Source organism: Phodopus roborovskii, unplaced genomic scaffold (genome assembly GCF_943737965.1).
Source record: "Phodopus roborovskii unplaced genomic scaffold, PHOROB, whole genome shotgun sequence".
Taxonomy (NCBI): domain Eukaryota; kingdom Metazoa; phylum Chordata; class Mammalia; order Rodentia; family Cricetidae; genus Phodopus; species Phodopus roborovskii.
The window spans coordinates 5,532,734-5,542,702 of NW_026126639.1; the positions used below are offsets into that span (position 1 = coordinate 5,532,734).

Genomic DNA, 9,969 nt, shown 5'->3' on the forward strand with positions numbered 1-9,969 from the left:
AGCTTTCTTTCTGGGCTATTCTGAGCATTTTGTACTATATTTACTTTGGATCTAACTTTTCTTACCCTTGTTCTTTGATTAGCTGTTTCTCCTCTTTGCCTTGGCCTGCCAGCTTGCTTGGGATTTTTTCAACTGTTCTGTACATGGATGCCAGCTTTGTTCAACAAATAAGCATTAGACTTTGAGGAGGGCTAGGACATGGGGCAGAACCCTCTACTTATTAATGCCTCTCGTCCTGAGCATGGGGTGCCTGAAGCAAGGTAGCCAGGTTCCTGTGCCTTGGCGTTTAAGTTGCTTGCTTCCAGAGGAGGTTAGCTCTGGCCTACAGACATGTGACTTCTGAGGAATTCTCAGAGGTTTTGGTTAACTTTGTAGAATTTGAATTGCCTTATTGTCCTTAAGTTTTGGAAATTGTACAATGTGTTATTTGCCTAGACAGGCAGGACTGAATTGTCCTAGGCAAATCCATTGTGTGAGAACTGGCTGCCCACGGCAGAGGTGCCAAGGGATTCAACAAAGACTCAGGGCCAGGACCGTGCAGAAATGCAGTTATCAGAGATGCGTGAGGGGAAGTGTGCCTTGAGCCTCAGGACGGGTAGATCCTCACACACTGAGACAGAAGGAAGTAATACAACGAGCTAGGCCAAGGTTGCCACGGGCGGGCGACTGGACTGAGTCTCCGCTTTCTCAACAAGCAGAAAGCGGTAGTAGAGGAGGAGCCAGGCGTGGCAGTACACACCTGTGATTCTAACACTTGCGGCTGAGGCAGGAGGATAGTGAGTATGGGGCCAGACTGGCTTGCATAGTGAGACCCTGTCTCAGAAAGACAACACTACCCTGTTACAGGCCTGTGTGTGCGGCATAGACGTAGAATGTTTACCTGGAATGAATGCACAAGGCCCTCAGTTTTGTCCCCAGCAGCAAAGGAAAGATATATATTAAAAATTGTGTATGTATGTATGCATGTAATGAAACTATTAGTATAATAATGTCACCTAAGAAGTAGCACATATGTCAATGACTGACACACACACACAAAACCCAAATGTCAGCTGAGGTCTCTTGCTTTGAGGATTTTGAGGCAGGGACTCACTGCGTAGCCCATGCTGGCCTCAAACTCACAAATTCCCATTCTCCGCTTCCTGCTTTGCTTGGATCACAGGTTTGTGCCATGTTGCCCGTTTGGCCAATTATCTTTTTAATTTTTATTTCATGCGTGGGCGTGTTTTGCCTGTGTGTATGTAAATATGCATACCATATATGTGCTCGGTACCCATGGAGGTTTTGGATCCCCTGGAACTGGAGTTACAGATGGTTGTGAGCCTCCCTGTGGATGCTGGGAACTGAACAAGAGTCCTCTCTAGCTCCTTGGGCTATTAATTAACTTAATAACTTTGTTTAACCTGTGGATATATGCCAGAGTCTCCTGGCAAGCATAATGGCAGATACTGCTGAGCTGGTGCACTTGTGGTAAGTTGGGTCCTTACTGTGTTCTGGATTGGTTTTGCCAGAGGCCTTGCACCCACATTGGGCCTCCCTGTGGCTGCAGGAAATAAGCGTGGCAGGCCTCCAATCTGGGCCTCCTCACAAAAGAAAACAGCACACCCCAACCCCATAGAACCCCTGGCCACATGGCCAGTAAGATCCATGCTCTCCTTTGTAAGACTATGAGTGATTCCAAACAACGTGTCTATCAAAGTGGTGCAGGCTCTGGGGGTGGGGACTGGGTCCTGGCCTAATCTCTGGAGATTGCACTGAAGAAAGAATAATGTATCTGTGGCGAGGCTTCTGTTCTCCACACCCGATGCCATTAGATTCTTGTCTGTTGTCACTCATGGAAGTTATGCTCTGTAAAGTTGGCATGGACCTGAAATAACACTGGGTTGTTTTTCTCAGAGGAAAGACAGAGTTAATTTCCTGCCAGCCTCTGGTCACGGCTTGTTTGTCAACCAGTTAGTACTTAACCTTGTTTTATGTGTTTCTGTGTAGACACCGTTCAGTAGTTGAATCATTAACATTGAATGCACGGCCAACTGCATTCTGACCCAGGCCTGTACAAAGCTGGGCTAAAGCGTCTATTGTTTATGCACTCAGTTTCTCAACTTCTTGACTTAGGGATATCAGATAGCCTTTCAGCACCAAGCTTGGGGAGCACCTTGAAACAGTAAAATCTTCATGAAGAGCACACCAATGGAAAACGTCAGGGTACACCTTGGGAAGGGCATTTCACAGCATGAGAGCAGAGCTGAACCAAAAGGCAGAGCGTCTGCTGCCTGGATTAAACATACATGGAGGCAATCACTGATGCCCATACTCCACATCTGCCCAAGTGCACCCATCCTGAAAGCAGCCAGAGTAGTAGTTTTGGGTTGCCAAATGTCAGCACTAGGCAGTTCACAGGCAACACATGTGTAGATACGTGAGTAAAACATGTGTAGACACGTGAGTAAAGTGGCCCCAGTTGTTGGGTACGAATCACCCTCCCCCAGCCGTCCAGATATACAGGTCATGTGGTTGAGGCACAGATGCAATCCCCCATAGAAGCTTGCTAAGGGTTGTGAAAGGAAATGACATTCCATCCCAGATCTTATCTACTTGAATTGTTTCCTGCAGATTAACCATTCATTTCACCAAAGGTTTATCATGGAGCCTCTGTGTGAGAAACTGGGTCAGGAGCTTTGGGGCATTGCAGAGATAAGCAGAACATCGGGGCCTTTGTCTGCTGGAGAGAAAGAGTGGGCATGGGCTTCTGTTCTGATTTCTCCAAGTCAGAGTAAACTGTGCCTTTAGACAACTAAGGACAGATGTTTTGGAGACACAAGAAAGGAGGGATTGCACCCAATCTGCTGTTCTGTAGCATAACTAGAATATCGCCCGAGCCTTGAGGGACATATTTGGAGAACAGAGAAGCAGAGTGGACGGAAGATGAGGCAAAGCTAAGGGCAGTTCCCCACAGAGGAGGTAGCAGGAGCCAAAGCCCTGAGGTGGGAGCCCCAAAACAACTAAGACCATAATAGCAGAGAGTATTGGGAGGGGCTGTAGAGAAATACAGTGCCATTTTACTTGAACTTTCCTCCCAGGCCACCAGTGGCTGTGACTGATTTCTTAGAATAAGGTTGTTATGTGACAGCAGTTAGGTGCTTCTGAACTCTGTAAACGTACGTGCCGATGTTTCTTAGACTAAGTACCATTGCAACCTTTTTTTTTTTTTTTTTTTTAAATTTTAGGTCAGTGCTTTTAGTATTACAACTTACAGACGAAGAAACAAAGTACAGAGAGGTTAAGTAACTTCCTCAGAATTCACAGCAGGAGGACCTGGGGCCAAAACCAGGAAGTCCTAATAACTGTTTTTTAACCTGGGGTTACTTTCTGGGTGTTTTAAGCTGCTTGCAGAATGTTCCATGTGTGCTGATGTGTTCATTTGTTTAAGATAGGGCCTAAACGTTTGCTCTATAGTTCCTGTATGCATGGTTCCCCATCTAAGGACTTGGCCTCTACTTTTGGTGCTATACTGCCCAGACAAAAAGGAAGCGTCAAAACAATCTGCGGGAATTCTTAGACCTGAACACCAGGCTGTTCCTGCTTGGTGAGGGACAGAGTACCTACAGAGAGTACTTTCCAAGGTAGACCAGATGGCAAGTCCTTGAAAGAGTAGGGGACTTGTCTCTAATGAGCAAAAATTATTCTTCTAATCTCAACAAAGCTAAATAAACTGAGGTCTTGTTTTAGAAGGATGCTTTGATGCTCTTCTGCTACAATTGCAAATTGGATATTCTCTAACTGCACAAGACTGGAAATTCCTTAGAGCCAAGGAATCCAAGACAGGCTCCAGGGTGAATGAGGGAGTCTAAAGAGCTGCCCCATTTATATAACCTAAGTGAGTTAATATCTTGTTCCAGTACTTTAATATTAGTTGTTTTAAATGTGTATGTGGCGAAGATATTGTGACATAAAATATTATGTTAGAATTAGAGGGATGGGCTCCCTACTTCCTAGAGTTTATTTTTCTTAATGGTTTCCTGGTCTTTGCTTTCTTGTTTCCTTTTCCTCCCCTCCCCCACCTTTGTTTTTAAGAATGAAGGTGTTCTCTTATGTATCCTTAACGTTATTATACAATAAATATCCAATCATGTAATCTGTATATAACTACTATGATGGCCATTTTTGGTTGTCAACTTGACTACATCTGGAATTAACTAAAGCTCATGTAGCTCAGTATACCCGTGAGGGAACTTTTATTTTGAATTAAATCATCTGAAGTGGGAAGACCCACTTTTAATCTGAATCTTTTGAGGTAGGAAGCTCCACCTTTAATCCAGACCTTTTGAAGTGGGACACGGAAGAAGGAAGCTTGTTGCTTGCCTCTCTCACACTTGCTGGCAAGTTCATTCCTCAATGGCATTAGAGCCTGCTTCTTTAGTGTTCTGGCATTTATCAAAGACCAGTTGAGACGTAATCAGCCTTTGACTGAATGACTACTGAATTCTTGGACCTTTCATTGGTAGACAGCCATTGTTGGACTATCTGGACCACAGCCTGTATGATGTATGTATGTATGCATATATATAATAACATATAGTATATATATTCATATATATGGTATAAATGGAAGTTCTGATGACACTTCACTGATAAAAACTGTTTCTCACCCCATCCACTATTTGGGAAAACTTAAGACTCCAAAGACTGAGCACACGGTACTATCCATTGGGACATCTGACCTGCTGTCTCTTATTCTGTAAGAGTAGCTTTACAACAAAGTTTTCTATGGGTATGGGGGGGGGGGTTGACTGCTCTTTTATTTTAGAGTTTTTTTTTTTTTTTTTAATTTAAAATCATGACTTGAGGTAGACAAGGAGAATGCAAATCAGTCACCGTTCTGACTCCCTTCTGAACAGAGAATGCTGTGGTAAAACTGGAGAGATGCCTTCAGTGCCTCAGAAGTAGTCCCTTTATCAAGCATACTGTACTGAAATAAAATGGCATTAAATCCACGAGGTTCGTTGGAAAGACGGGATAAGATAGAAATTGTTTTAGCTAATCATCTAGGCTAATCATCTTCCAGGGAACTTATCCAAGGTCTCGCTGAAGACAGGCTCCTTCAGCAGTGTTATCTGATGGGGATTTTGTTTCTTCTGAAAGCTAACCATTGTTCTGTTTGCTGGGGAGTAGGGGGTAGCAGGGAAAGACTCATGGCCAAGCTGTGCCACATAAAACGCACCTGCCAGCCTGGAATGCGGTACAGTGTGTATCGTGTGAATCCTTCACAGTTCAGAATGAGACATTGTGCTTTTGAACAAGCTGATCATCCCTCCTCTTAACTACTGAAGTTAGAGCCCAAGCATCCTCTAGGCATTTCGTTAGCATTGGCTTCTCTTTTGTTCTCATGTCTTTTGGGGGAGTTTGAAGCAGGGTCCCTCTATGTAGCCCTGGCTGTCCTGGAACAGGATTTGTAGACCAGGCTGGCCTCAAACTCAGAGATCTGCCTGCCTCTGCCTCCCAAGTGCTGGGACTAAAGTTGTCTGCCATCATGCTGAAAGATGTTGTTCCTGTGTCTAAATAACTCTAAAATAATGCCTGCTCTTGAACCATGAATTTGCATTCTATTCTTAAAGTCTTGAAAGAAAGATTTTATCCCTGTTTATTGATAGGTCACCTCACACACACACCTTAAGGGGTTCTTTTCTTAAGTGATTTGTAATATATTCACAATAACATGGCATACTTCTTTTTTGCAGAGAGCCGATTAACCTTTAAGTTTGATTAATTTTTATGTGTTCAAGATTATATTAAAGTATTATGAATTCTAGGATATGATTGCAAAAGTTATACTCAGCTAATTCAAGCAACTGAGCCTTCGTTTCAAGGTTGAGGCATACTCAATTGTTGTAGTTTTCAATCATAAGGTAATAAATCCCAAAATTTATTAATTAATGAGAGTAACATGTTCCTGAAAATTATACTAATTCTGCAGGAGACTCGAGGGTTCAGCCAAACTGTCTTCTCCCAATGACCTGTTCATGATTACTCCTTCTGTTACTAGCAGTGGCCAGCCCCAGTCATCCCCCACATAAATGGCACCGAGGACCTGCTTTAGTTAGACCTGCTCCTAACTGAACTGAAATATACTGTACTGAACTGAAATGGATGAGGAGTGTTGGAACGTTTACCACTGCTGAATTTATTGTGTCCTTCCTGGTATATGGCACGCCACATAATCCCACTGGTTCGAAAGACTATGCAGAAACCAGAAACCTTACTAAAGGCTCGTTCTTCTGTACAGGAGAGGCATGGGCCTGGCGAAAATGGCAGTCTCTGCTCAACAATCCCCACTTGTGTCCCCGCTCCCCCCCCCCCAAGCAAACAAACCGTAGATATGCTTTTTTCTGTATCTTCTCCCAGCAAATTACTTTGACTCCCGGCTGAAAATGTACTTGTTGAATTCAGAAGGCTGAATTAATTTTTTAAAAACTTAGGTAACATTTTGCTTCCTAAACAGTACCCTTCGTTTTGCTGTACTCTGCTTCATCTTATGTGTGTTTTACTCGTTTTCCGTTAACTCAAACCCTCATTTCCAGAAGGCAGCATACATCCCTCTGGCCTCCCACCATGGCAGGGTGATTCGAGTTGTGCTTCCAGCAGACACTGAGCAGCTTTGGAGATGCTACTCGTGGTCACGGTTCCAAAAATCAAGGCTGCAGTCTGATGACCCACGGTACGGGACTGCGTCGGGCACACTTGTTGTTCTCGGGTGCCCCAGTGTGGTAGTTGTATTAAGTGGCTGGACATCCTCTGTGTGTTCCTAGTCTTGATTTCCTCATTTGTGAGGTGGAGGACAGAAGAACACATACATCTTGGGACTGTCAAACAAGGGGCTTCAAAAAGTTTTAAAATGCGGGGATGCCGGGTGGACTCGTTCTTCGGTCATTCTTGGGGTTGGATTCTGTGGCCTCTAAGGGAGTGTATCTTCCTTGCTGCCTTCTGGTGCCAGCTGGTGGTGTCCCGGCTAGAGTGTCCTCTCCTCAGTCGGGAGACTTGTGTCCTCAGCCAGTGGAAGACCCACTGAAAGTCCAGACAGGATGTACCGTACGAGTGAGAAGCATCCTCACGCCGAGCGGATGACACTGAGGAGGTCTCCAAGGAGTTCCCAGCTTCCTGGCTTATCTCCTGTTGAGAAAAAAGAATGGGTTAGACGCGTGTAGAGTCAACAGCTGTGGGCTTGCTATCTACTCCTCCGTAGAACCCAAGCCCTTTGCCCAAAGTAGCCCAGCTACAGCCGAGCTTCCAGCCCCGTTGACTTGGACACACACACACACAGTCGTGTTTATGTGGTTGTCGGCTCTACTTGGTGTTCCTACCCTCATCCTTCCCGCTTCATGCTTCGTGGCCTCTTTCCTGCAGCTCTCCATTCCCGGCTGCCGTCTTCCTCCCTGTCTACTCTCCCGGGGCTCACATTAGCTCAGAGCAGACAGTGAGGCCTGGCTAGGGTGTTCTCTCTGTCTAACTGTCTCTTCCCCAGTCCTTCCCTTGCTCTCCTGGGGGACATTCTCTGTGCTCACCACAACTTCATGTTTCTGTAGCCTTGGATTCTGTAGGGGCTGACAGATATCTTCATTTTTTGGCGTTTTGTGCTTGGGCAAGTCTTGACAAACGTCATGTTTTTCATGCCTGACCCAAACTGTCTGTGGAGAGGGAGTACTGTTCAGGTGGACATCTTCCTTCTGAGTAGATTCAAGGAGTACATGGCTATCACATTGGCTACCCTTGTCCTTTTCTAGAAATGTCTCGAGTTTCTGTACTAGGTTATCCAGTTTACAGAGAGTCAGCTTTGTCCTATCTTCTGGCCACTTATCCATCCACTGGCCTTGGCCGTTTAGATCCATATTAGCTAGAGAGTTTGTATGGTCAGAGCTTGCATCAATATCCCAGGCCAGTGTGATGCTCAGCTTGCAGAACTGCTCTGGGTCACCTTCTGTCTGACCTCGTTTCCGGAAGAGTCTCCTTATACTCTCTGTTCCCCAGGTACCTTGGAGAGGAGGAAGGAGGTGGATGGTGGAATCCATGGAGGCTGTCTCCTCACATGAAATCATCTCCTCACAGGAGACCGTCTCCTCGTAGGGAAATGTGTTCTCGGGAGGGTAGTGGCCAATCGAGAGGCTCTGGTCGGATTTGCATTCGGAAACGGAATCCTCTGACCCACTGTAGTCACTGCTGGAGGGTGAGGCTGTCATGGTGCTCAGAGCTCCCAATCTCTTGTCTTCCTTGACTCAGGGAACTTCAGAAGGAAGAGAGTAATACATGATATTGGAGAAGGAAGGAAGGGTGTTGTGAGAACCACCTGTTTCTATTTGGAACTATCCCACTCCATACAGTGTGGTCCATCTGTTTGTACTTCCCGCCCTGTAAAAGCATGTCACAGTGTGATAAAAAAAAAAAAACAAAAAAAAAAACAAAAACAAAAAAAACCCTCTGGGCGTCTCTTCTTGGTGTCTCTCATTTGCTTGACAGTATTTGAGAGAATTTGTATCATAAAAAAGAAAAGGGAAAATTGAAAACGACAGGAAGGTGTGGATGGAGTATTGTATACTCTTAGTTCACTATCCTGAGGTCAGAGTAACCGATTTCTTAATAAATACATATATTTGTGCACATATGTACATATATACACATACCCAAGCACATGTGGTTCACACATCAATAGAAATTTACTATTAAACTTATAATATGCAGCTACTCTGTATTAGCTATTTTCTTATTAAAAGGAACATTAATATTAATACTTAATTTTAATTAAATACCCTATTAATATTAATTTCTTACTAAATAGCCCTGTTAGTACTCCTTAGCTTAGATGACTAATGACCACTAGTTTACTTAAGTCTGTTAAGTGGTACATGGAGTTAGTGGATCAGAGATCTCACATACATAGTCTTACAGCAGTTGATGCCAGATTGCGTTCTGGAAGAGTGACTGCCATTCGGGCCCCCGTCCTCCCAGCCCCCCACTCATAGTGTGTTTATTCTGTAGTCTCTGTGGCTCCCCTGCACGTAGAGCTGGAAGACCACGTACACACACTCACACGTGCCCATGCACATGCCTCTGCCATCCCCTGATGAGGGCTGCCCACACGAGACAGGCTCTTCCAGCTCCTGAGATGTAAGTGAGGGTGACGGAAACCCCTCGGGTCCCAAGTGTTAGTTCTGTAAAGCCCAACCGCTTCTGAGAAGTTTATGTTCCAAGACTGTTGGTCACCATGGCAACAAAGAACCAAGTTTATGGTCAGAAATGTGTAAAGGGACAGGATCTATCCCTTCAGTTCCAGAGTATTCTGTGTACTTAACCACAGTGGCCTGAGATCATTAGAACCAGTCAGATCCATAAGATCTTTCCCAAACGTTTCACTTGCCCAAGATTGTAGTTAAGGTTCACCACGAGTCACACTGTGGTGCTGGCTTCCGTTTCAGGGCTCTGTTAAATTAGATTGTTGTGAGTGTTGATGGCTTGATACAGGACACAGGCCTAGCTGGAGGCTTTCTGCTGTCCAGCAGATACAGCTTGGCAAGGGCCTCTGATTGCTCCAACTTCAGTACTTAGCTGTGAGCTGGGTCTTGTGACAACCCAGTCCTGAGTTATCCTCGGAAGGAATGCTGGCTGTAGCCTTGACTGTTTTTCTGAAGGAGTCAAGGTACGAGTGGTTCTATGCACATTCACCTTCCCAGGCCATATCCTCGAGAACCTGAATTCAGACAGGCCATGCTCCGAGCACCCTTAGTCTCCAGTCTCTGCACATCCTGTCTCTGGGGAGGTCCTCCACACACCACCTCCTGACGTCCAGTCCAGTAAGGTGATTCAGTTCACAGGCAAAACCACGTCCTGGTTCCTCAGGGCACCGTGTGCTCCAGGAGACAAATTAGTGTTGCGTAAGGACCACGTGTGGTGCAGGGAGGGTTAAACCATCCAGCCTCGGCG

General features: G+C 45.2%; 1 protein-coding gene across 1 annotated transcript; it reads right to left on the reverse strand.

Moving 5' to 3' along the window:
* Window positions 1-6,924: 6,924 nt before the first annotated feature.
* On the reverse strand, window positions 6,925-8,231 carry CUNH12orf71 (chromosome unknown C12orf71 homolog). The gene is made up of 2 exons (XM_051173382.1): window positions 7,560-8,231; window positions 6,925-7,167 (listed from the first exon to the last, which is right to left on the reverse strand). The coding sequence occupies exons 1-2, from the start codon at window positions 8,229-8,231 to the stop codon at window positions 6,925-6,927; spliced, it is 915 nt and encodes a 304-aa protein (XP_051029339.1).
* Window positions 8,232-9,969: the final 1,738 nt, after the last annotated feature.

Coding starts and splice junctions, on each gene's coding strand:
- CUNH12orf71 (XM_051173382.1), bottom strand. CDS start 8,231: ATGACAGCCTCACCCTCCAGCAGTGACTACAGTGGGTCAGAGGATTCC. Junction 7,168..7,559: donor TACAGAAACATGAAGTTGTG/GTGAGCACAGAG, acceptor TTTTCTCAACAG/GAGATAAGCCAGGAAGCTGG.